The 24,785-nt window shown below is 42.7% G+C and overlaps 10 protein-coding genes across 11 annotated transcripts; 6 read left to right on the top strand and 4 right to left on the bottom strand.

Moving 5' to 3' along the window:
* Window positions 1–702: 702 nt before the first annotated feature.
* Window positions 703–1,188, top strand: RB195_023314 (uncharacterized protein; the record flags this gene model as incomplete). The annotated part of the gene is made up of 1 exon (XM_064210697.1): window positions 703–1,188. One exon carries the CDS (start codon window positions 703–705, stop codon window positions 1,186–1,188), a length of 486 nt encoding a protein of 161 aa, XP_064066578.1.
* Window positions 1,189–1,230: 42 nt separating this feature from the next.
* RB195_023313 (uncharacterized protein) lies at window positions 1,231–1,434 on the top strand (the record flags this gene model as incomplete). Its single annotated transcript, XM_064210696.1, has 1 exon — window positions 1,231–1,434. One exon carries the CDS (start codon window positions 1,231–1,233, stop codon window positions 1,432–1,434), a length of 204 nt encoding a protein of 67 aa, XP_064066577.1.
* On the bottom strand, window positions 1,364–1,799 carry RB195_023312 (uncharacterized protein; the record flags this gene model as incomplete). Of its 2 annotated transcripts, none has more annotated exons than XM_064210694.1 (2): window positions 1,364–1,667; window positions 1,738–1,799. In XM_064210694.1, the coding sequence occupies 2 exons, from the start codon at window positions 1,797–1,799 to the stop codon at window positions 1,364–1,366; spliced, it is 366 nt and encodes a 121-aa protein (XP_064066575.1). The 2 variants fall into 2 exon arrangements, with proteins under 2 accessions (XP_064066575.1, XP_064066576.1); XM_064210695.1 differs by having other exon boundaries at window positions 1,495–1,667; window positions 1,738–1,795.
* A 2,178-nt stretch (window positions 1,800–3,977) lies between these two features.
* On the top strand, window positions 3,978–4,373 carry RB195_023311 (uncharacterized protein; the record flags this gene model as incomplete). Its single annotated transcript, XM_064210693.1, has 1 exon — window positions 3,978–4,373. The coding sequence occupies one exon, from the start codon at window positions 3,978–3,980 to the stop codon at window positions 4,371–4,373; it is 396 nt and encodes a 131-aa protein (XP_064066574.1).
* Window positions 4,374–5,503: 1,130 nt separating this feature from the next.
* On the bottom strand, window positions 5,504–6,163 carry RB195_023310 (uncharacterized protein; the record flags this gene model as incomplete). The annotated part of the gene is made up of 1 exon (XM_064210692.1): window positions 5,504–6,163. The coding sequence occupies one exon, from the start codon at window positions 6,161–6,163 to the stop codon at window positions 5,504–5,506; it is 660 nt and encodes a 219-aa protein (XP_064066573.1).
* Window positions 6,164–6,676: 513 nt separating this feature from the next.
* On the bottom strand, window positions 6,677–7,288 carry RB195_023309 (uncharacterized protein; the record flags this gene model as incomplete). The annotated part of the gene is made up of 1 exon (XM_064210691.1): window positions 6,677–7,288. The coding sequence occupies one exon, from the start codon at window positions 7,286–7,288 to the stop codon at window positions 6,677–6,679; it is 612 nt and encodes a 203-aa protein (XP_064066572.1).
* Window positions 7,289–7,578: 290 nt separating this feature from the next.
* Window positions 7,579–8,115, bottom strand: RB195_023308 (uncharacterized protein; the record flags this gene model as incomplete). The annotated part of the gene is made up of 1 exon (XM_013440169.2): window positions 7,579–8,115. One exon carries the CDS (start codon window positions 8,113–8,115, stop codon window positions 7,579–7,581), a length of 537 nt encoding a protein of 178 aa, XP_013295623.2.
* A 644-nt stretch (window positions 8,116–8,759) lies between these two features.
* RB195_023306 (uncharacterized protein) lies at window positions 8,760–20,334 on the top strand (the record flags this gene model as incomplete). Its single annotated transcript, XM_064210689.1, has 6 exons — window positions 8,760–11,349; window positions 11,494–12,503; window positions 12,663–13,368; window positions 13,617–13,743; window positions 18,528–18,597; window positions 20,245–20,334. 6 exons carry the CDS (start codon window positions 8,760–8,762, stop codon window positions 20,332–20,334), a joined length of 4,593 nt encoding a protein of 1,530 aa, XP_064066570.1.
* RB195_023307 (uncharacterized protein) lies at window positions 11,943–12,572 on the top strand (the record flags this gene model as incomplete). Its single annotated transcript, XM_064210690.1, has 1 exon — window positions 11,943–12,572. The coding sequence occupies one exon, from the start codon at window positions 11,943–11,945 to the stop codon at window positions 12,570–12,572; it is 630 nt and encodes a 209-aa protein (XP_064066571.1).
* A 3,786-nt stretch (window positions 20,335–24,120) lies between the features above and the next one.
* Window positions 24,121–24,489, top strand: RB195_023305 (uncharacterized protein; the record flags this gene model as incomplete). The annotated part of the gene is made up of 1 exon (XM_064210688.1): window positions 24,121–24,489. The coding sequence occupies one exon, from the start codon at window positions 24,121–24,123 to the stop codon at window positions 24,487–24,489; it is 369 nt and encodes a 122-aa protein (XP_064066569.1).
* Window positions 24,490–24,785: the final 296 nt, after the last annotated feature.

Genomic DNA, 24,785 nt, shown 5'->3' with positions numbered 1-24,785 from the left:
TTGCCCAGAATGTAATAAAATGAAATAACAGGAGAAGAAACGTTAGTGAACGTCAAGATAAGTTGGAATATTTCTGAAAAATGCGAGAGCAACAGCACAGCCCGGATACACACGATCCGACTGTTTATGTCTTGCACATTTCAGTAAGAGCAGTAGTTGCTTGACTTGGGGTGACTACCCTCATCTACACTATGTTGTATCAAACGCTACAGTAACCTTTGTTCGCATTGTATTATCCTAAAGGTCGCAGTAAATTTCATCTCTGCAAACTTTTTGCTACAGCAGTGATATAGTGTACTTACGTATTGTCGGGTCAAAACGACATGGATCATGAGTGTAGTTGAGGTGCATTTCTGTACGCCCTCGAAACGGCGTGGTGGAGGCAGAAGTTAGAACCGATTTGGGATCATCGCAAACTGCAGCGATGGGTGGTGCCAGCAAGGATTCCACTACGCATCACCGTAGCGTCTCGAGAGAAGCCGCGTACTCAATTACGTACGTGCTCCATATCGTTTTGACCCTGTTATAGTGCGTATTGTTACTATTAGGGTGTTCGGAAAGTACCCGCCGAAAATTTCGCAGTAGCGCAGATTTTTTGAGATGTTCTGGAAGTTCCCGTTATAAATACACTATATAAGGACACTACCCCTTGTATACACATAACATATCTGGCTCCCTCTTCTTTGCCTGTTTCATCCCATAATGGCCGAACATTCCACCCACCTTCGTCACATACTGCTTTACGAGTTCGAATCTGGCCACCCCGCTGCTGAAGCCCATCGAAACCTAAATCAAGTATTCGGCATTGAACCCCCTTCTGAGCGGTCTGTGCGCGCCTGGTTCCAGCGCTTCAAAGCCGGAAACAAGAAACTCGAAGATGAGCCTCGCTCTGGTATCGTTCGACGAATCGATTCGAATTTATCAATATCGTTCGACGAATTGAAGAATCTGGCGGAGCGGCATCCATATGAAGGTGTGCGGTATTTTGCTGCCAGTCTTGGCTATTCGCTGTCCACCGTGAGCAATGATGTGCGATCTCTCGGATTGGTGAAAAAGCTCGGTCAGTGGCTCCCACATGCATTGAGCGACGGCAACAGCCAAAGACGCCTGGACATCTGCACTCAGCTGCTCTCCAGACGCCGCAGATTCGACTGGCTGGACACCATTGTCACTGGAGATGAAAAATAGTTCCTCCACACCCACAAACGTGCGTGGTGCGCTGGCGATGAAATGCCGGATCCTTTCGTGAAGGGTGAAATTCATGAGAAGAAGGTCATGCTGAGTGTCTGGCGGGGAGTTCATGGAATCTACGGTTTTGAACTGTTGCCGGACAACACGACAGTTACTGCCGAGGTCTACTCAACTACAAAGACTGGCCGACAAGATCCGCAAGGAGCACCCGAAGCTCGACAACGTTCGCCTGCTGCACGATAACGCACGCCCTCACATCGCGAAGAAGACTCCCAGAAAATTCTGGTGCTCGCATGGGAATTTCTACTGCACCCACCGTACAGCCCGGATCTGGCCCCGAGCGGCTATCACCTCTTCCGATCGCTTCAGCATCACCTGGAAGAGAAGCGCTACGATGATCGTGACCACTTTGAAAATGACCTTCGGACTTTCTTCGCCTCCAAGTCGCCGGAGTTCTACGTCGAAGGAAGGAAATACTAAATTACTTCATACTTATATATCATGTCAGCTGCTGCAGATTCCGATAGAGGGACTGATGTACCTCACCTGGACAGCCGCCATAACCGTGGTGTGAAATAGTGATCTGCCGCCAAGGTTTCTGCATTCATTAATTAAACTGCAGCACTGTAGTCCCATTTTTGTCGTAACTTGCTGCCTGCGACGTTTGCGTTGCGACAAAGCGACGACAACGCAGGAGAAAGTTGTGATTTCTGAACAATGGAAAATTAGAAGTACCCTTGACGATTATTTCACCTTCTCACATTTTTACTATGCCAAATCGAAATTAATCGCGAAAAGGTTTAAACAAACATCTGTGCTGTTTAGTTGCAAAGGATGTACAGATGAGCCTTGATTAACGCCGCAGAGTTTTTAGGAAGGACAAATGAAATATAAGCCCAATAAAAATATCAAAGGAAGTTTCTCATTACGTTTTCAGCTGCTTGGATCTCCGATTTCTTGGAAGTGAGTCTTTCTTGCTATATGTGATTCCTATTCAATCGCCGTGCATCATGTCGCAACACGATAGGCTGTCAGGTCATAGGGAGCTCAACCTATATTTGATGTGTTACGCGAGTTCAAAGGTTATATAAATATTTGTTGCTGGATATTACATAACTGAAAGGCGGGGAGAAGCAGAGAGGAGTCGTACCAGCCGGAATATGGGAAAACAGAACATATTGACATATTGACAGTTAAGTAGACGAAAAGAGAATTTGTGTACAGCAGAATCTTATGTGATGTTTATAAAATACAAGTAACTAGTTCATATGTTGAACTATGCACTATCATTAAAAATAGAGATAAAATTTCGAAGATTTGAGTGTTTCGTTTCTGTGAAATTTGGATTTTTTTGTTTCTGAATTTGGGCTTCTTTTGAAGCGAGTGTTCAAAAAAACTATATTGTGTTTGGTGCATATAGGAGCGCGGTAATAAAATAAAAATCAAACGTACATGAAAGAATTTGTAACTACTTTCAATGGTAGTAGAATTTTCTAAAATTTTCCTGCTTGAAAGATTGAGTGTTTAAAGATTGGCGTTTTAATGGAGACGATGTGATCGTCGTAAACTATGTTGTTGGTCATCTGATGTTTCCTTTTGAATATTTATTGGTGAATGTAGTGTATCATTTTAAGTGGAACCATTAGCGGCCGGAGAACGAGGAAAGCATATTTTCAACCTATTGATATGAACGATTTGCCGTTTCTGTTGACCGATCATAATTATTATTTGTTCTCCTACTTGAACGATTGTTGTTTGCAAGACGTATTGAATTGATCTGCAAAGCCGTCAGTTGCATAGAATATGGTGGTTGGAACGCGGTGGGCGATGTAACACCAACTGAATGGATGTCATTCGTATGCAACGAAATGCGGGCTTTTTAGCATCGTTTATACTTATGTTCTAAAAAGAGATAAGTGGAAGAAAATCTGACCACAGTTCTTTAGCATCTGAAAAATATGCGGTGAGAAAATATTTGATTACTATTGCCGATCTTTCGACTTGTCTATGTGTCTTGCGATTGTAACCTGTTGTTAGTTTGCTATATATTCCCAAGATCTTATTAATCTGTGAAGACATCTCTTTGAGTAGTTAGAACCACGATCTGACACAATTTCGTTAGGAATACTCAATACGTTGCTGAAGTGGTCTAATGATATCCTTGTGGGTATGTTCGAAAGCTCGTAAAGGAATTGGAAAAGATCGGACAACTATGTACAGATTGGGTGTTCCGACCTCGGAACACGACAATTGACAGTTTATGGTCCGACGCGATACTGTCCCTTCCTTGCCAACCGTATGGCAAGGAGGCGACGCGTTTGTAGTATCTTGTTCATGTACTAGCCGGAGCAGGCCGGCATTCCTCTGTGTGTTCTTGACTTTCTGTATTTTTGATAAACATTCTACCACTGAACCACTGCCTTCTTCTTGGGTATAAAATCCCGTATCATCGTGAGCCAATCTCACACGCACAATTTTCTGGTGCATCGGCCAAATAAAGTGTCGTAAAAGTGCAGCAAGCCCCTCAGCTGCCCACAGCAAGCCCCTAGCTGTGCAACATCGAGAAAGATGTCTTTGGTTTTCCATAGAAAACCTACGGCCCATAGCGTCAAAACCCTCCAGCTACTTCTGGAGAAATTTTCACTCTACAAAGAAGAGTGTAACCCAAATGGGTCAGATGCAGAGTGTTTGAGGCATATTTGACCTCAACCAACCTTATAAAAGGTAGTATAAAAACTATCGAACAGAGTAGAAACTCATTGCAGTCACTGATAGACAAACTGCAGATGGAATACAGTGATTCCAAAACAAAAGGCAACAAAACGGACCTCGAAAAGGAAATCGAGGAAATTGAAAGTGAAACAAAATTCACTGATATCATGGCAAGAGCAAATGAAACGATATTCATGCTAGAAGCAAGAGCCACAGAAGCAGCAAGTCAAGCTGATAAATTTGCAAGGAAGTTGGGAATAAAATTACATAGAAACCAACGAATAGTAACGCATCTTGAAGATGCAAATAATCGATCGCCACAAACGGTAAGTGCCAGAACGGCAACAGATCAAAGTAGTGACAAGACTTTCAGCCCAGATGACGCATTATGGCTGTCACAGGATCATTCTGATACTAGCAGAGATGAGAAGAAGAGTTCATATGTAGAACTCTCAAACCAAGTCAAATGAAACTTCCTAGGTTTTGGGGAGATGAAAAAGAATTTCCAGAGTTCTGGGCAGTCTATGAAACTTTGGTACATCAAAATAAAGTACTGAGTACAGTTGAGAAAGTGCTTCTTCTCAAAGATAGTCTTCGAGGAAGAGCGGAAATGACCATCAAAGGGATACAATTAATTCCCCAGAATTATAAATGGATGGTTGATACTATAAAGATGAGAGATATGGTAACAAACCTATAAATAGAGCAAAGATCGTGCAGAAACTAATCGATCTTCCATGTGCAAGGAATAATGCCAAGAATCGCACATATATTTTCGACAAAATAAGAATGTTGATTAACCAAATGGTTTCGGCGGGCCAGGATATACCCAGTACACAAGATGCCATGTGGACAGAAAGAATATTTGAGAAGTTTCCGTACAATATTGTGAAAAATGTCCTTATATCTATACAAGAAATGGAAGATGTGAAAGTAGAAAACGTTATAGGGCAACTAGAAAAGGAGATCAACGCTAAAAAAAGAATTGATCATTTGAATTGATCAATTGAATCAAGATTAAAAGGTCGTTTTAAGACCGAAAACACAGAAATAAAAAGGAATCGAACTCTGCATAGGTCAGAGACAAGAAAAAAATGATAGGCAGTGTATTTTCTGTGACAGCTCTGAGCATTCTGCTCACAATTGCAGAAGCATAACAGATATCCAACAAAAGAGGTACGTTGTGATTAACTCCAATCGCTGTTGGAAATGCTTCAGCAACCAGCACAAAAGTAATCAGTGTAGCAGACCAGACTGTCCCCACTGTGGAAGGAAGCATCATCAAAGCTTATGTTTTACAAGATCATCCGAGAATGTAACAAATCAACAAAATCGATTGCGCTTAATGCAGCAACAAACAACAGGAGACCCCTTACTAGCAAAATCACTTTGATCACCTTGGCTCCCGTTGATCTTCGAACTGGTCGAGCGGGCGCCAGTAATTCTTCCATTTGTCCCGGTCGCGTGCCAGAGTAGCCCAGTGGTTTCTCCTCTCGCGTGGGACACGAAGAGCATCACATTTTTCTTTGAAGGGCTTCGTGAAGAAATCTGACTATCGGGTCGGCGGTCTTCCTGTAGTGCGCTTAATATCGCGGGGAACTCAGTCGCTCACGGCTCTGGTCCAACGGTTGTCATTAAAGCGCATCACGTGTCCGGCGGCCCACCTTATTTTACTTTCCTTAGCAAACGCGGCGGCGTCTCTAATCTTCGATCGCTGACGTAGGAGAGAACTTCGAATCCCGTCCCTCACTTGCGTGAAACGGGATACTCCTAGCATCACTCTCTCAGTTGCGCGTTCAATGACGCTCACCGCGTTTTCTTCCTGCTTGCGAAATGCCCAGGTTTCCGAAGCATAGATCAAAGCAGGAAGTACGGTGGTGTTGAAGAGGTGAGCACGGAGCCGGGTGTTCCTAGTCTTCTTCACCACATCCTCGATGCTCTTATACGCTCCCCAAGCCACTCGTCTCCTCCTGCCCAGCTTGGGGGTCAGGTCGTTCATCATGTTCAGTTCCTGACCCAGATAAACGTAGCTGGAGCATTCGGATATGTTCGTTCCGTTGAGCGTGAAAGGGGTATTCGAGACCCATCCGTTCCGCATGAACATCGTCTTTTGCAGATACAGCTGAAGACCGATGCATCCACATGTTTCGTCGAATTCGGTCAGCATTCGTTCCGCTTGGCTGTTGCTAGGTGTTATCCGCACGATGTCATCAGCAAAGCGCAAATGGTGTAGCTGCCGACCATCAACCTTCACTCCCATGTCGTCCCATTCCAACTTTCGCACTGCGTTCTCGAGGGTGGCTGTGAATATTTTGGGTGAAATTGTATCACCCTGTCGGACCCCCTCTTCACGTCAATGATGACGTTCTTGTAGAATGGCGAAATTCCGGTCGTGAAGTTACTGTACAACTCTCGAAGTACCTTTATGTACTGAGTAGGGATGCCTTGGTTGTCCAAGGCTTCCACGACCGCTTCCGTTTCAACTGAGTCAAAGGGCTTCTTCAAGTTTATGAAGGTGAGACAGAGCGGCATCTTGTACTCTCATGATACCTCGATGAGTTTCGAAACAGTGTGAATGTGGTGCTAAATCTTTTTCGAAACCCTGCTTGCTCGCAAGAGCTGTCCTTCATCCAACACTTTTTCAATCCTATTAAGGATCACCCTTGTAAAGAGCTTGTAGATGACGGACAGTAAGCAGATTGGGCGATAGTTGCCGATGTCATGTGGATCTCCCTTTTTATACAACAACACAGTCTTGCTGGTCTTCCACTGTTTAGGAACCTTGCATTCCGACAGATAACGTGTAAAGAGCCAGGGTGTTGATGAGTACTGGCGGAAGGTTCTTCAGGTGTTCTGGTCTTACGCCGTCTAGATTGGATGCTGTAAGATTTCCTACCAACATGATAGCACGTCGTACTTCGTACGGGAGAACCTCTGGAATGACATGTCCATCTTCCCTCAGATCGTGAGAAGGCACGTGGACATGGCTCTCGAAGAGATCAGAGTAGAAGTCGTAGATGATTTTCTCCATCCCCCTTCTCGATACAATGGTTTTTCCCTTCGGGTTCCGGAGAGCAGTCATCCTCGTCTTGCGACTGGCGAAGTCTCGACGGGTATAGCGGGTGCTTTTCCCCGCCTCTGCAGCTTCAGCCAGTACTTCTGCTCTTCTCTCTTTAAGGTCTTCCATTATCGCCTCTCTGCAAAGCCTTGCGAGCACGGACGTGAGTTCTTGGTTCCCTGCGGCTCGTGCTGCTCCACGCTGGCGTATCAGCTCAAGAGTTTCAAGAGACAGGCGTCTCTTGGTGGTTTTAGAACTCTCAGCCTTCTTCGCGCAGTCGTGAAGGTGTTCAACGAGCCGGTCATATTCCTCGTCGATGTTGTCCATTGCGGAATCTTCCCAAAAACCTGCTAACGTAGCGAAGAGGTCCCAGTTGATGATAGTTCTGTGATTTCTCTCCCTGAACTTTGCGGCTTTTTCTGCTCTACTTGTGAAGGAAAATCTTCCTCGGATGAGGCGATCCCGTATAGAACTTTGGTACAACAGCGACGTCCGTCAGGCAGAACCTTCTATTGACGATGATGTGGTCTATTTCATTACGGTACCCTCCACCGGGTGACTCCCATGTCCAGCGTAGAGAGGAGGGCTTCTGGAATTGCGAGTTCCCATGGATGGTCTTAGTCGTCGTGATGAACTCGGAGAGCCTCTCCCCCTGGTCGTTCCATTGTAAGGCGTGGGTCCCGATGTGAAATTCCTCCGGCGTTCTTCTTGGGCCAATTTTGGCGTTGAAAAACCTTGGCGCCAATTATGACCTTGTAGAAAGCATGATTTTCTCGGTAGAACTTCTCCAGGTCCATATAGAAAGCTTCGACTTCTTCTTCATTGTAGCTTGATGTTGGAGCGTAAGCGACGAAGATAGTCAAAGCTGGTGTTCCCATCCGCAGACGCCCGATTCGGGTCGTAAGTTGTTCGATAGAGTCCATGTTCTTTGCCATACTCGTGTTGACGAGGACGCCAACTCCTCCAACACCTCTACTGTCGCATGTTCCTAAGAACAGTTCTTCTCCAGTTTCATATACGGCGTTGAGAGGGTGACATCGTCTCGTCTCGGTGAGTCCAATGACGTCGTACTTGATCTTCTTGGCTTGCATCATCAGATCTTCGATGGCCGCTTCCGATGCAAGCGTACGTGCGTTATAAGTACAGATTGCCATCCTAGTCCTTTTCCGTTTCGGTAGCCTACATAACTCCTGCAATCCCGTCCTACCTGGTGCTACCAGGCTTCCCTCCGGAATCAGGAGACTCTTTTACTATTACTGTGTTTTGCATAAAATTTAAAACCCATGAGTAGGTTGCAAGCCTCTAGTCCCATGAGTTTTTGGGAGAACTTTCGTTTTCCCGGAGTGGACATGTGGAGCTTATTTCTTGGAGGCGACTCCAAACCGCCTCCTTTGCACCTCCCAGTCACTTGATTGCAGAGTTTTGGCCGGACCGACGTGCGGGATGCAAGGATGTCATGAGTCAATCCTGGTTCAGCAGAAACAAGGAGTCCATCCGCTGAATCCACCTACGTCTCTGGGCAAGCATAAGGTCGTTTTTGGTCCGCGATTAGCCCCCTATCTGCCACCCGTGGACGCGCCACGTAGCCTCGCGACTAACCGGCTCTGATCCCTCTAGTGAGGGAGATCCGTGGACTGGCAAAATAAGAGGGAATAATGCCGGATTGCGCAATCGCACCTCAAATGACGTTCGTCAACGAGATCGAACTTCGAATGTACATACTGAAATTCCAATTCAAAGTGATTCTTTCGTGAAAGTCGATTCTAACGACAATACCACAAAACACCAAGTAGTGCTCATGACTGCCGAAGCAAATATGTGGAATAACAAAACAAGCCAATATGAGCGAGTTCTTATATTTTTTGATACTGGTGCACAGAGAACCATAATAAACGAACGTACAGCAGAGGAATTTGGACTCCCAAAGCAAAAAACGGAAATATGCACCATGTCTGGCATTGGTGGCCATACTGAGAAATTTAAAACGTTCTTTGTTCCATTGAAAATCTCTACTGTTTTTGGAAAAGAGATTCATCTAACGGTTCAAACAAAACCCGTGATAACTAACGGTTTTCGTTTTCTTTTAGAACAAGATAAGCAGTTTCTTCAAAATAACGATATTTGTTTGTCCAATCCAAGATTGAGAGGTGAACACCAAAACCTCCAAATTCTAATTGGATTAGATTACTACTACGAATTTGTTATGAGTAGCACTAGAACAAGACTACCGTCAGGACTATATGTTGCCAGAACATTAGTAGGTCCAACTCTTCATGGTCGCAGTACAAGTGCGGTAAATGTAACTAGCGAAGAGATTACCCATATTCTTACGCTCGTTCAGCAGCCAAGTGAAGCAGATATACTTCAGAAGATTTTCGAATTGGAAGGATTAGGAATTTCCAGCAATGAATTTTCAAATGACGAAAAAACATTTGAGTATTTTGAAAAGTACTCGAGAACTATATCATTTAAGAACAGTTTTGTAACTGCACCCTTTCCTCTTAAGGACAACGCAATCGATATATCCGATAATTACGCGATGGCATACCGTAGGCTCGAGTTCTTACAGAGACAGCTGGTCACCAACAAAGAGCAAAGGTCGTGGTACAGCAAAATATTCAATGATTACCTCAAAGATTCCATAATCGAAGAGGTACATGAACCAGTCAAAAACGCGGCTGACACCTATTATATGCCACACTCCGGAGTGTGGAAACCTTCAAAAACGAAACCTCTCAGAATCGTATTTGATGCATCCTCGAAACAAAGAGGTAAACTATCATTAAATGATGTAATTCACACCGGTGAATCTTTCGTTAATAAAATTCATGATATCCTTATTCGCAGTCGAATTAGCAAGTTTATATTAACGTGCGATATCGAAGCTGCATTCACTCAGATCAGAATCGTAAACAATCACAAAGACCTTTGTCGTTTTCTGTGGGTCAAAGACATCAGTCGCATGCCGACAAAGGACAACATAGTTGTTTACAGATTTAACCGTTTGCCATTCGGCGTTACCGCATCTCCGAGCATATTGAATATAGCAATTCTTGCTTACTTATGTGCAAAGAATACCCCACTTTCACATGAAATAGCAAGAAACATTTATGTCGATAATATTTTATTGACAACTGCAGCTGAGCAGGAAGCTTTGAAGAAGTATGTCGAATCAAAAAATATTTTCAAGGAAATTGGTATGAACCTACGAGAATACGTATCAAATTCTCAGATAATAAATGAAGGAATCCATGAGAAAGACAGATCACCTTCTGGTGATATCAAATTCTTAGGTGTTAAATATAACACAGAAACTGATCAGTTTAACGTGAAAGTAAATATTCCGTCGAAAACATCATTTACTAAGCGAGATGTGGTTAGTATAATAAATTCTGTCTACGATCCTATAGGTGTAACCGCGCTATGGTTTATCAAAATGAAATCGATAATGCGAAAAATCTATGACATTCGAATTAAGTGGAATGACTATGTTAATCCAGTAATGACTAGTAGATGGAACACCATCTGCAAAGAGATTAATGGTGCAAGTATCAGCATTCCCAGGTCAATTCTCACAGAAGTGCGAAATCTTCACACTTCAAAAACAGATTTATGGATATCTTGTGATGCAAGCAATCTTGCTATATCAAGTTGCGCCTTCCTGCGGCACAATGACACTAACGAGGTCACGCAATTGATTAGCGGAAAGTCAAAGTTGACTCCCAAAAAATGCCGGCAAACAACTCCAAGGTTAAAATTGCTTGGAATAGTTATTGGAATGAGATTGGGAAAGAGTGTCTTAGAAAATCTTGATCACAATATAGATCACTTCAATCTTGTCACTGATAGTGAAATTGCTCTACAATGGATTAATTCCTCTCGAAAACTTCCAGCTTTCATAATCAATCAGAAAGACCGAATTGAAAAAATTAAATCTCAGGTTGGGAGCAAAGGCATTTCCGTAAACTTTTTCCATGTTCCAACACACAACAATCCAGCAGATGCAGGGACGCGAGGTCTTACATCATCTCAACTCGACTCACACATCTGGGTGAAAGGGCCGCAATGGCTGGCTCTAGAGCCATCTAGCTCTAAACTACGCTCTATCGATACTTTGAATGGAAAAGAAATTATGGAAGAAATGGAAACATTTGAAAATCCCCATGTTGAAGAGTCTGAGAGTAATAATGATAATGCGAACTCAATGTGCGTAGATCTATCGAGATTTTCACGCTTTAAGACAGCGTTACGAACTGTATCTAGAGTTGCGAAAGTGCTGCACAAATGGATCAATCGATGTAATACTACTAGATTGACATCAACTGCAATATCTACAGTGTCGCGCTTTGACCCGGACTCGCTAATTGATTGCGAAGAGATGCGCTTAAGTGAGAAATTAATCATAGCATCATTTCATAGGAATGTCAACATGAGAAAACTGTAAAAACGGTTTCCAAACCAAATAATCATAAGAGATGAAAATGGAATCATAAGATACAAATCAAGAATTCGAAATGCAAATCTACCTTTAGATACAAAAATGCCTATTTATATCGATAATGACTCTGACCTTGCTAGACTCATTATTATAGACTTGCATTGCAACAATGCTCACTGTGGCAAAGATCACATACTGTCTCTGGCTAGACAAAAATATTGGATTCCGCAGCCATCAAGAGCAATTAAGAAGTACATAAAAGATTGTACTATTTGTAAGAGATGCCAAGGTAGATGGCCTTTTGGAGCTCCAGAGATACCACCACTACCATCAGATAGAGTGACAATAAGCAAACCAATTCAAAACGTAGGATGCGATTTTATGGGATCATTTCTATCCAACAGGAATGAAAGGATGTATATATGTCTCTACACCTGTCTTGCAATCAGAGCAATCCATTTAGAAGTGGTAGAAAGCCTCACTATAAGGGCGTTTCTCAATAGTTTTATTCGATTTGTATCGCGTAGAGGTGTACCCCTTTTAATGAGAACAGACTGTGGATCAAATTCCAAACTTGGTCAGAAAATAATCGAAAAGTTGTTCGAAAGTGATGAAACAACAGAGAATCCAATAATGAATTACTGTGCTTCGGAAGGCATTAAATGGATTTTTAACCCACCAGCATCTCCATGGATGGGTGGTGTATGGAAGAGGCTTGTTGGATCTGTGAAAAGAAGTTTTCAAAAGTCAGTTGGAAGAAAGAAACTGTCATTTGAACAGATGGCTACTGTACTCACTCGTATAGAGGCAATTATAAATACACGTCCACTCACAAAACTCACAGCAACTGATCTCTCTGAAATTCCACTCAGACCTATTGATTTTCTGCAAGGAAATTTCAAATTCTCAATTCTAAACTCTGAAATGTCCAACTTCAGAAACGATCCCACATTTGAGCCAGAGTTGATACAGGCAGCTGCTCAAGCTTACGAAGCGCTTGCATCTTCAGAAAACTTTGCAACAAAGTTCTGGGAGAAATGGAACACTGAATATCTTACTATTTTACGTGACAGCCATAGATGTCAATTGAATCAGAAACGTCATGTGAGTAAAATCCCACAAGTCGGCGAAATTGTTTTGGTTGAACAGGGTTTACTGCCCAGAGGACAATGAGTATACGGTAAAATAGAAGATTTAGTTCGAAGCGCAAACGGCATGATAAGGTTCGCTAAAGTTCTAATGCCTAGCTGCAAAATTTTGCAGAGACCAGTTAATGAAATATACCCTCTAGAGATTCGTTCAGAGCCTGACAACCAACAATCAATTGAACGAAGCTCTGAGATCATGGATAATGATATTCATATCCCAACAACAACCCAATCTAGAAATCATCTAGCCAGAATCTCCAAATCTCGCGCTTTAGACGTCATTCGAGAATTCGAAACAGACCTCGACAGATCGATGACCCCTACGTCTGCTCGATCAACAGTATCCTGCCTAATAACGGCAATGTTATCGTTATTTCTAATCAACCCTATTGATGCGCAACCAAACAACAGTATTATTTGTAATGAAGATATCACGTTTATAATACCTCCTAGAGGACAATTCGAATTGTGCTTTGATCATGAATGCAAGTCATTCAAAAATGTTACGGAAGAAATTAGGTATACTCTTCCTGTTCCACCATTGGACAATCCTGTAACGGTAGAAATACGTTTCTACTTGAGAAACGAAGTAATAGCAATGATCGAAAAATGTGAGCGTCACGAATTTTGCGCGGCATCTTCAACAATCTTGAGTAAAGCACTCTTAGAAAATCCACATTGTTGGCCATTTGGCGCCATTCTTACTGTATTCATAATCTTGTACTCTATTCTCGTAACAATGATTGGTATGGCATGGTCCATACGCAAATGCCGAAAACAAAGGCAGAGAAGAACTAATGTACAAGTTGAGTGCGAACTGAGTACGTTCAAACCATCTCCACTAATTGCAAACACTTTAATAGTCGTCACTTTGTTCACTTTAGCATTCGAAAGTGCTACATTCGTTTGTCAACATGGTTACACAAGGCACACCGCAGAAATGGTCTGCGCGTCAAGGAGCAAATGTCTATTAGAATTTAGACAAGAAATATTCTTTAACAGAATTCACTCAGAAATCTGTATTCAAATCAACCACTTAAATACTACAATAATAATAATACTATTCCAGAATTAGATATGGCCTCAAAGTATCCAGGATACATTGCATGTGAAGAAACATGCGGCGGTACTGTCTGCGGATGTCTTCTCCCGATGCCAGTATGCTCATTCTTGCGTCTGGCACAAGTACCAAGTAAGTTAGTGTTTGAAATAGTGCTCTACATGGAGTGGACGCCAACAGTGCAGGTTGACATTGAAATAACGATGTATAACAGAGGAAAAGACAATCGATAATTCTGACACCCTATGTCACTCACAAGTACGATGAGCTATCGATTACCGCAGTTTCAATTCAAAAACCACATTTTCCTCTAATGGACAGAAGATTCGCTGTTTCCGAAAACGAGGCACTAATGTTGCCAAATGATTTTAGTCTTCCTGTGGAATACGAGTCATATATCCAAGCGAAAGAAGAATTTTCAAAATGCGAAAATCACATGGTTTGTACTTGTGAAAATCTAAAGGCTCCTAGAGGATGCAAGTGCCCACTAGGTTCTATTAGTAACCTGCGTAAAGAGATCACAAATACTTCCCATTAAAACCCCATTCACAGAAATAAGGTTAGAAGAAGGAAATATCAACGCCTATACTCTCCAACACGAAACCACTATTGTTCTCGAGTCAAGCCTTATGTTCAACAGCGCACATTATATCATAGAACAATCTTGTGATATAACATTTGAAGAAATAAAAGGCTGCTATAATTGCCTTGAAGGAGCACAAGTTAAAGTCTCGTGCATAACTCACATTAATGCCTGGGCAACTGTCCAGTGCGAATCTCAAGTCTTCGAATACAAGTTATTTTCGTTTGTAGATTTTGGTCAGATGTGATTAACTGAGGTGTTTTATTGGATGTGTGGTGTAGACAATCGTTGAAGAGGTAGTAGTTGACCATTTTGTCATGAAATTCGTTGGGGGCTCCTCTAAATTTCCTTTGAGAAATTGAATCAAGTCGTTGTATTTAGAAAAGATTTGGGATTGTTTAATTTCCTCAAGGAAGGGGAGGAATTCAGCTGCATAGAGTTCGTGTGTGCTAGTAGATATCGGCCAAGAAAGTCATATGGGATGTTTTGTTTCCCTGCAAGATATTCAATTTTAGTATCGTACGCGTGCATTGTTACTTGATATTCAGCGAGACCTCCTACAAGGTCAGATCGATGCACTAAAGATTTTAGTGGAGCATGGTCGGTAACCAGAGTGATTTTTGCGTTGGCTATGTATGGATGAAAGTGCGTGAGAATAAATACAATAGCTAACGCTTAATGTTCTATCACTGCATAATTTTTCTCATATTTAGTAGGTGGGTAGCTGCAATGTGCAGTTGGATGTGCTATAAAAATGTCGTGACTAACTTGCAAAAAGCAAGTGCCTATACCGATGGTGGATGGGATAAGTGAAATGTTGGGGTCCTAGTTTAGGCGGTACTAGAACTAGTGCACCAACTGAAAGACTTTTTAGGGTCAAAACGCTTGTTCCTGTTCACCTGTTCATGAGAATGGAGCATTTTTGATTTAAGGGTTGTTGAGCGGAGTGGCGATAATAGGAAATCCAGGAATGAAAGGACGAAAATGGGATGCGGTTCCTAGGAATGATTCAACAGATCCATCCTGGTGGTTGTGCAGAGGAGGTTTAGGCATTTTTCGATTGGAATTTGTCGACAATTTACAATTTTGGCCAAATCGTTGGGGGAGGGGGGCGGTCGTTGGGTACCCGAAGCCGATTATCTGCAGCCGAATAAGTGCCTGCAGAAGAGGTAGGCCAGAGTATCTTACGCTAGTTCTGATCACTAAGCCACGCCCATCCATCACCACATCACTGAGACTATGTGCAGTGTTTATACTGCAATTACTTGGTAGAGTTGCCCTCTAAGAGGATTCAAAGAACAAAAAGGCAGCAACGTAGCAACGTAAAAAGTGAAAAAAAAAACAGAAAATGAAAATGGTAAAAATGAAGCAAACGCGTAGAACATTTTTCAAGAACAAAACAACGTCAGAAAAGATAAACGAAGCTGAAAACGTTCCAAAATAAAAGTTAAAAACGAGAAGCTGGTCGTTGGAAGACGTAGATTTGTGATTGAAAAAACCATATAGAGCATATAGATATATTTGTATTTATACAGAGTATCTAGTGCACGTATGATACTGCAATAGTTTGTAAAAGTTTGTGATTTTTCGATTTGTTTGTGTTACAGAAATAAAGCACCATTATTTTCTACTTTTAGGATTTCGTGTGCAATCGTCCGATGTATCTGTATACGTAGACTGTCGATACCCCGTACAGAAGCAATACCAGAAATAGCGTGCTCCTGTGAAGCATGTTTAGCACCTCATTAGACGATGAGGGCCGAAGATGAACAATGTGATGGGCAGGGCATAGGGCAAACGCAGCGCAATGCTCTGCTGACGCTATTAACTGCTGCGCAGCGCATTTGACGATAGCCGTTGCCAGCCATTTCCCCTAAGGATAGGTTGTCACTGAGGCTGCGGGTACATAACTTTATGCGCTCCAAATCGCTCCGCCAAAATGCGCAATCCAGAAAGATGCGGCGACTAGAACTGCAGTCACTAGGCCAAATAAGCCTAAGCTCGGAGGTCATACAGACCACGCTGATGGCTGTGCAAGTGAGTTTTAAGCATTTTTTGGTTTGACTTTGTCGCCTATTTACAATTCTAGCCAAACCGGCCTACAATTTTTACCAACATATTTGCAACATCAAATTCAGAGACATTTAGAATAAAACACCAAAATGCAGTTTTAAAATCTAAAACTTGAAGAAATCGTAGAAGGAAGAGCCCGTTCTGATATTTCGCCCTTCAGAAGAATAAAATTCTGGAGTATTTTTATACTCAACTAGTTGTCATCTTGCATATTCAATTTGTTCTACGACTATTATTCAACTGCTCTTCTATTACTTTTCACTCATTTCGCCTCCTTGCCGCCAGAGCAAGCAACAAGCAACAAATCCACAATCGGTGTGATAAACGCAAGGATCAGTCATCTACGAAACTACGCAACACCATTGCCATGAGAAATACGTAACACACACTCTTTCTTTACATTTATTACTCTTCCTTTATTATTCCCGTATAGTTGTTTCATTCTTGTTGTTTCCTTATTATTACTGCCCGCTTACCATACATGGATTGGCGGGAGTATTCGACAATAGCCGGCAAACCTCTACCGTTTCTCCTTATCCTCGTAATCTCATTGTATCAAAGATATTTCCGTTATACTACTGTAGTAAAGAAGCAGCGCATCACCTGATCTCAGTGTATTCTTGCTGTCGTGCTGCTGTGCTGTATAGAGGAAGCAGCATGCCAGCTGACCTCAGTTACTGTCCGTATTCGTCCTGGTGTCTACCACTACTCCATTGTAATTCGGACTAAAGGCCCTATCACTGATAAAGAATTGCACTGAACCACCATCTATAGTCGCGTCAAAACGACATGAAGCACAGTGCAATTGCGTAAGCGGCTGCGCTCCAAGCAACGCGGTGGAGATAACGGTTGGGATCGAGGTGGGAGCATTGCGAGCTGCAGCGATGAGAGGCGCTAGTATTGGTTCCACTCGATCCTAACCGCTACGTTCCACTCTTAAGCAACTGCGCACTGCTTCATGTCGTTTGCACCCTACTATACAAAAGGCACTACACATCATCATCGTTTATCATCTCAGCGATGATAGTCATTTATGATGACCTCGGAGCCGCATATGAGAGTCTGATTGCTACCTGCTAACAGTTGCGTCGCTTCTATCAAATGCAATCACACGTTTGAGTATACGCGCTGGGCATTCGCGACGTCCACAGTTGTGTGACAGAGGTTATCCAGATATTGTAAAAAGGTGCTGTTGAACAGCACACTGCCAAAGCCCAGCCCAAATAGGTCAAATACTTAGAGAGTGCGAGGAATCTTTGATAACAACATTCCGTTTCGAACGCCTAACTGCTAGAAATGGTCGACCTGAAGGTACCTGGGTCGCTCTGTAAAACCGTACGTATGTAGGCAGTGTATGTGTAAGTCTGTAGGCGGGACACCAAGTCTCGCAAGCTATGGAACAATGACGAATGGATGGATTGTGTGCGAACTGTAGATCGAGAAGATTGAGCAGAGCTATGTTGAAGGACGACACCCCTCGGCTCCATGAGCGCGATTAGCTCTCAATCTTGGCGGCTAAGAGGGGAGATGAAGCGTCAATTAGAAAGAGAAGGGTTTACGTTGCGATTCACCCTTAACGGTGAAGGAGAGTTGCAAATTAACTACCGCACACACCAGATATCGGCTCGAGTTACTACAAACAAAATTTGTTTGCGCATATCCTACTCAGCTTTGTTTGGGCTCTGGGCGATGTTGTGTCGTCGATCGTGGCTACTATATTTTGTCCTTATGAAGTAATTTGATGTTTGTGCACAGTCATTATTGTTTGTTTCAATTAAATACTATAACGGGTTCTAATGCACGCGAGATTCTGCATTGACCAACCAGCTGATTTTTGTGTTTTGATTTGTAAGGATAAAAGATTGTGTATCTCACCTATCAGCTGACAGAAACGTTATCATCATCTTTGCAGTCATCGCAGTATTGCGTCACTATTGCATTTGGACGACGTTCAACGTGTTCGGAGTGATTATTTGTTGTCTCATATTCACCTTCCACTCCGTCACCAATTAGATACATTGTCTTTTTCCATCTCGTTTAGTTGTTCGATCTTACCACTCATATGAATCCATCTAAATTTATTCCTCCATCCCTTCATCTCTTATTACATACTGGCTAGCGAGTCCCAATCACCTCCACGTATTTAGGTCAAGGTTGGTCTTGATTCTATGCTGAGATCGAACGGCCTCTTACGATTTTGTGCTTTAATTCTTGTCAGTGTTTTATATACTTTTCTGTTCGTTTATTTGAATATAAGTTTCAAGGCAAAGAATGGACTCTCCACCTACTGAACCTCGTGCGTCAATACCCACTACTGCGGAAGCTACTTTAAAGGTTAGTAGGCAAACATTTGTACTCGGGCGTAAATGAGTAAGAATCAAAACATTCTCAGTGTCAATATTCTCTGAGATCTTTTTGTATTTAATGTACCCATCTCCACAGATATTCCAGAAATGTCCCAAACCTACTACGAATTTTGCAGCTATGTTCCTTATTTTTTGCGGGGATTTTCTTTCAAAACTGTTAAGCTTTTCTACATGTTCTTCACATGCCAGGAAGTTCTAGCCTCTGCCGGTATTGCGGGAAGCCATATCAGTTGTTTTCAGAACTCTGTCCCTCCGTCCTCACTAGATATAGACATTTTCAGTTTTATTCTTCGTGAGCATTAGCAGGCAAATCTTTTGTACTCCTTATTGTGTGTTTATTTGCTAACTCTTTCGTTTACTGTATCTTCTCAACCAATACATGTTTGGGTAAGATGTAGCTGGGAAGGGGAGGAGGAGGAACTCAGTGATGCCCTTATTTCTCGAAGGAAATACTTAAATCAATCGCAGCTCTAAAGGCTAAGCATTAGTCTTAGAGGATCTATGACATGTAAACTAGGAGAAAAAAGTTAGAGCGTCGAGAAATAAGGGCGCCACCGAGTGCCCCTCCCTCCCCCCCACCCCAGCTACATTTTTCCCCACATGTTTTGCTACGAGGATGATATTACTTGGTTTCCTGAGCGCTTTATTCGGATATGTTTGATGTCGTGATTTTTAAAGATTCCTGTTGCGCACTGAGGACAAACGCCGAGCTTATTTCCGTTATGTATATGTTATCTTACATTAATGAATGCTTTTTTTTGCAGTCTCTGCATTTTTTTTCATTGAAAACAACGCTATGGGCGGCCGCAAAGCTTTTGAAGAGAAAATCGTAGTGTTATCGTTAGTGACTAAAAGCAGCTATGAGTAAATCTAGCTGGATATGTCTGTCGCTGCAGCAATACAACAAACTGCTCGTGTTACTCCAAATCCAAACTAGACTTTGTGTTTTGTAATGTTTATATGGAAGGACTCTGCTCTTTGTTCCGTATGGATTTAAAGGCTGGTCCCAATAATAAGGAGGATATCCTGTTTCTTTGTTTTTTGCTTTTGTGTTCTACCAGCTTCTATTTCCTGGAATTGATTTAGCTTCAACGTTTCTTTGTGGGTGTATCAATAAGAGTACTCTATCCATAGTGCGTGACATCTCAGAAGCGAGCATCAATATTGGCTACGACTCTAGGCTATTTATTTCGAGCGAAAGAAAATGGTTTTGTGTAGCTTAGAGGAAATAGAAGTTTAAGAGATGATGCTGCATTATGGATAGTCGTTTTAATGAATTCTTGTAGAGTTTGTCATTGTTATTTGATGTTGACTTGTACTGTACTTCCTATTCTATATACTTTTTTTTTGAAAGTGAAGCTGAGAATGACAAAAAATCACAAACCAGTATTTTCTGCAAATGTTGTCACTAAAACAGAAACAAATAGTACGGCACAGAAAAACGACAAAACGAGACTGTTCACCTAAATCGGATTGTAGTGCGCGGTCATGTGCGCGCCAGTCACGTGCGCGGCAACCACATGATATCACGCGGGAAATTCCTCCATATGAAGAACTCACTGAGAGTCAGGAGGAGTCGTCAGTACGTCTAGTCCAGTACGACACCTCATTGCAGAGAGCTGTTGTTCGACGTTGGGTGATTGCACATCTCGTTCGACTTGAGGGCAAGGCCCAAGGCACTAGCACAGTGCGATCGAGACGATAGCACCTCCAAAGGTGTTTTTCGGAAGTGAGCACGGTTGTAGCCAAACCCATAGTGGTCGAGAGGACTCAAAGCTCTCAGCGAGACGACCCAAGCCTAAGCGCTTGCAGGCGTAAGTGGTGCCAGAGTGATTGGTGCAGGAGTAGCTGCACACAACGCAGAACGGTTGAATCTATCTTAGCGGTAGCGATGCATCAAATAAGGCGCCCGAAGGAACAGCCAAGTGGACGAGGTTGCCCATAATTGCCCACTTATACCTTAAACCTCTCTAATTGTATTTGTGTATTAAGGATAAAAGTTAGGGGCTACCATGTGTATAGTAGTATGTTTAGTGAATAGATTGAAAGGTCAATGTGTTCCTCTATCATTACTTTCAGGTGGGGATGAAACGCTCCAACCTCTACATGTGCTGTTTTTACGATTTAATATACAACAAGCTGGTTTCTGTAGTGCTTTAGACAGCTTCCAGTATTACACGAGCATACCACACGATGGTGATTTTTTAACGTGGATGCTATATTATTAAAGTTGCTACGTTTTATCCAATTCATTTTTCTCACGCAAGCTTTCACAGGGAAGCTTAAATCTTGCACTAATGATTAGTGATGTCGCTTTAGATGGTGATTGGCACTTTTCGAGCGGAACGGATAATATCGCACAATTCGTTCTCTTAGGAAATAATCTTCAGTTTTTTCTAATACTCAAGTATATATTCCACCATTCTGGACGTCTGGCTAAAGCCGGACTCCGGACTTTTTGTAGTACTCGCTTCTCTCGCCTTCACCAGTCAAAAATTAACAGTAGTGACATTTTCTGTAAAATCAGAATAGTTTATTTTTACCAATGCTTTTTTTCAGTTTTTTCCTCAAAAAAATTAGGCAAATTTCATATGTGAAATTTTTTAAAATTTTCTTCCAAAACGCGTCACTTCTACATTTGGAGAACTTTCAAATTTGATTGTACATAGATTTCAATTTCCTTTATTTTTTCAAAATTTTTCTTCAAAACCACCACTTCTTGAAAACATTACTTGGAGGCATCACCCCACGAATCTGAGATGGTATGGATTTCAGGTGGAGTATTCGTATACGGGATCGTAGATTATGGAGAGGGGTGATTCCGTCCATTTCTTCCTAATTGCCGTAAAAAACGGCCTGGAAGATACTGCTTCGAGCGTTCAGGTGCGCTATTTTCTATAACGAGTTCGACTGGAGCGTCTTGTGCACGCGTGGGATCTTCCTGAGTGTTTTTTTTTTGCGGCAATTAGGAAGAAATGGACGAAATCACCCTTCTCTCGATAATCTACTATCCCGTATAAGAATACTCCACCTGAGATCACCTCAGATTCCTGGGTTGATGCCTTTAAAGCACGAGTGCCCTGCTTTTTTCTCAGCAATTACCACACAATGATGTGATACCATGAAATGACGTGAATGTCATTATCCTACTGATAAAGATAACTTTTCAGGTCAGATGACGTAAACTGTTGCCGTTTGCATGTCTGTCTCCAGTATGTGAAGGAAAAATATTACCAAACTGAGCCAAACGTGCAAAGAAAAAAATACGCGGAGGAGTCATAGAGATGAAACGCAACACGTGCAATGGCCATGACTATGAGATGGTTCACAATGTCCCATTTACTCTTTCCCAAATTCACATGAATTAACTGCGCGATACTACTGCACAAGACAACACCAATCAGGCTCCCGGCAGAGTTCACAGCCACGCGTGCAGTCTGCATTCCGGTGGTTATTGAGCGCGCGTTTGTGAACACTCTACAACCATCAAGGGCAGAGCCGTGCGTGCGGCGCCGCCCGCGCGGCTTTTAACTCTGAGGGCAGCCCTACACGCAAATGGATCCATCCCAACCCAATTTACTATTTTGCTACGCCGGTGTACCAATCCTAGGCCGTGGGACTCGTTCCGCACCATTTTATAGCTTTCTGATGCCGACGCAACAATCCGACGTCGCGAGAAAAATCCGCGAGAAAAATCGTGCCAAATCTGCACATCCGACTGCAGTTAAGCACACAATGATTCGTAATATCTTCAAAACTGCCACTGACAACAAAGAACGGTATGAATCACGAAAATTCACGAATCTAGTTTTAAAAATGCCATGTATTAATGGCCGTACAGTACGTCCGCACTATAAATGACAATGTTCCACGTGAAAACAAACTTTCCCTTTGTCTTTCCTTCATTTCTGACAGTGTCAGTGTCAGTCAGTGTCAGTTCAACGTAACATTGTTCATTGCACAATTAGAAGATGACGTGATCATGGCAAATATTTCTTATGAGAACATCAAAAGCCAGTTTGTTAGGAACAGATTATACGAAAAATACTGAAAGATTTGTCATTTGTCCTTGAAAAATAGACAACTGCATACAGATGGGCGTAATATATAAGGTTAAGGAGCCACGTACACAAGTTTCATTGCTACCTGCTCGTGGTGGCCCTGCTTTTTTTTAAACGCAATTAGGCGTGTAAGTGTATGCATTGGGAATATACGAGCCATATAACCTATATAAGGAGCATTGCCAAAGCCCATAACTTGAAAGGTGAACTGTCTAAAGGGAGCGTGGAATGTTTACCAACAACCATTCGTTTCGTCATGCTGAACTGCCGAACGCTATCGAGTGAACTCCAACAGACCGCCCTGTCCAGGCTTTTACAATACCTCTGTGTGTGGTTTGCTGCGCAGCAGGAAACATGGAGCAGAGATCGGCCCGTCATCAGCATCGAAAATAGCACAACATAATGCGGTGGTGCTGATGAAAGGAAAATAGGTGGCTGTACGATAGCTGTGAGGAACGATTATAACAACCTGGTGCAGGAATTTGGCTCAACTAGATGCGTCTTTGTACGACTGCGGGATCGCAGATGACATAAGCTCTAGAACGTAAGTGCTCTCGCACCTACGGAAACCATTTGAGGACAACAGTAAGGGCGTCTTCTATGATGAATTCAATGCGCCGATGTCTGAAATACCCAGTCAGCGAGTGGTCATTGTCGGAATTGACGCAAATGCGAAGATGCGACAATAATGTAATGTCCTAAGAGAATGGTATTATCCAGCAGAGCGCGCGCCGACAATCTCGTCGACTTATTTGAACAGACGAACCTCATCGTCGTTTCCACTTTTAAGAGGAATCATCGACGCCATCAGCTTACGTAGCAAGGGTCAACCCTTTTGACGCCTGAAGAGCAGCGTAAGCGGAAGGTGAGGACTCTCAGACTTCAACTCGACTGCTTTGTGACCAGGAACATTCCTCAGTCAGATATCCGAAAATCTAGGGTTGTTTGAGACATTGCATTTGATTCTGACCACCGTCCAGTTCTTTTCAATAACATACGATTCCACAAGAGGAACAGAGGAGTACTTTCTCAACCGAAAATCGACATGGCAGGTCTGAAAGAAGAAGAATGCACAACGAATTTCCGCCAACGTGTGTCTACTCATGTTGGAGTATGGACCAGGAAGAAGCTCTGCGATGCGGATTCCTTTACAAAGCGCATCCAGGATGTTGCAAGGGAAACGGTTCTATTGCCGCAGAAAAAGTTTGCCTTTGCATCCGCGGAAACAAAGTCCGCGAACAATTCTTTATGTGTCGCCCGCAGCACTAGCGATTCTAACCAAGAAAAGCGTCTGAGAACGAAGTTGTGTCGTCAACTGCAACAAAATCGCGATATCGAGTGAATGTTCAAACACGAAGTAGTTCGAAAAGGTGTCGGAGGACAAGAACCCGCAGAAAGCCTATGCTTTACTAAAACAGTACAGCGGCAACATGAAAAGATGTTCTCCAGTCCTCAACACTGCGAATGGAGTGGTTTTCGGTGAAGCAACTCTTTCATTTCAAAAGGATTGCTTCAAAACCTTACTGGCCCGCCAAGCATCATCAGCTCCTGAACTCGAGCACATTCATAGACCTGCACATATACGGTTAACCAGGAACCACCGACCGAGTCGGAGTATCTGGTCTGTGTCCAAACCACTTTTGCTTGGCTACTTTTGGCCTATGATATTCCACAATGAAGATCTTTATGCGAAAATCGATGAGGTGTACCGGCGATTGACGCGTGGATACTATCAACATCCTACACCGCTATCGAAATTGGTCACAGAAAGTCGTCTTCACTTCTTTATCACATATTAAGGAGACCAGCAGAACGCCTTATTCACGACTTCTGTGGAGTTCGTCGAGTTCAAATTGAAAAAGGTCACCTGATAGAAAATGGAAGTTCTGGGCTGAAATAGTGAAAGAATACTTAAGAACACTCGGCGTGGGTGGGCATTTCAGACGAGACGTAAGGTTTCGCAGAATATAGAATAGCGACGAATGGGTTGAGAAAGGAGCTCTCGCGGAAGATCGAGAAGGTTGGGCAGAGCTATGTTGAAGGACGGCACACGTCGGCGAAGATGCGGGCAATCGCCTCAGGCGATGACATCAGC

Source organism: Necator americanus, chromosome X (genome assembly GCF_031761385.1).
Source record: "Necator americanus strain Aroian chromosome X, whole genome shotgun sequence".
Classification (NCBI taxonomy): Eukaryota; Metazoa; Nematoda; class Chromadorea; order Rhabditida; family Ancylostomatidae; genus Necator; species Necator americanus.
This window is presented reverse-complemented; position numbering and strand designations above follow the sequence as displayed.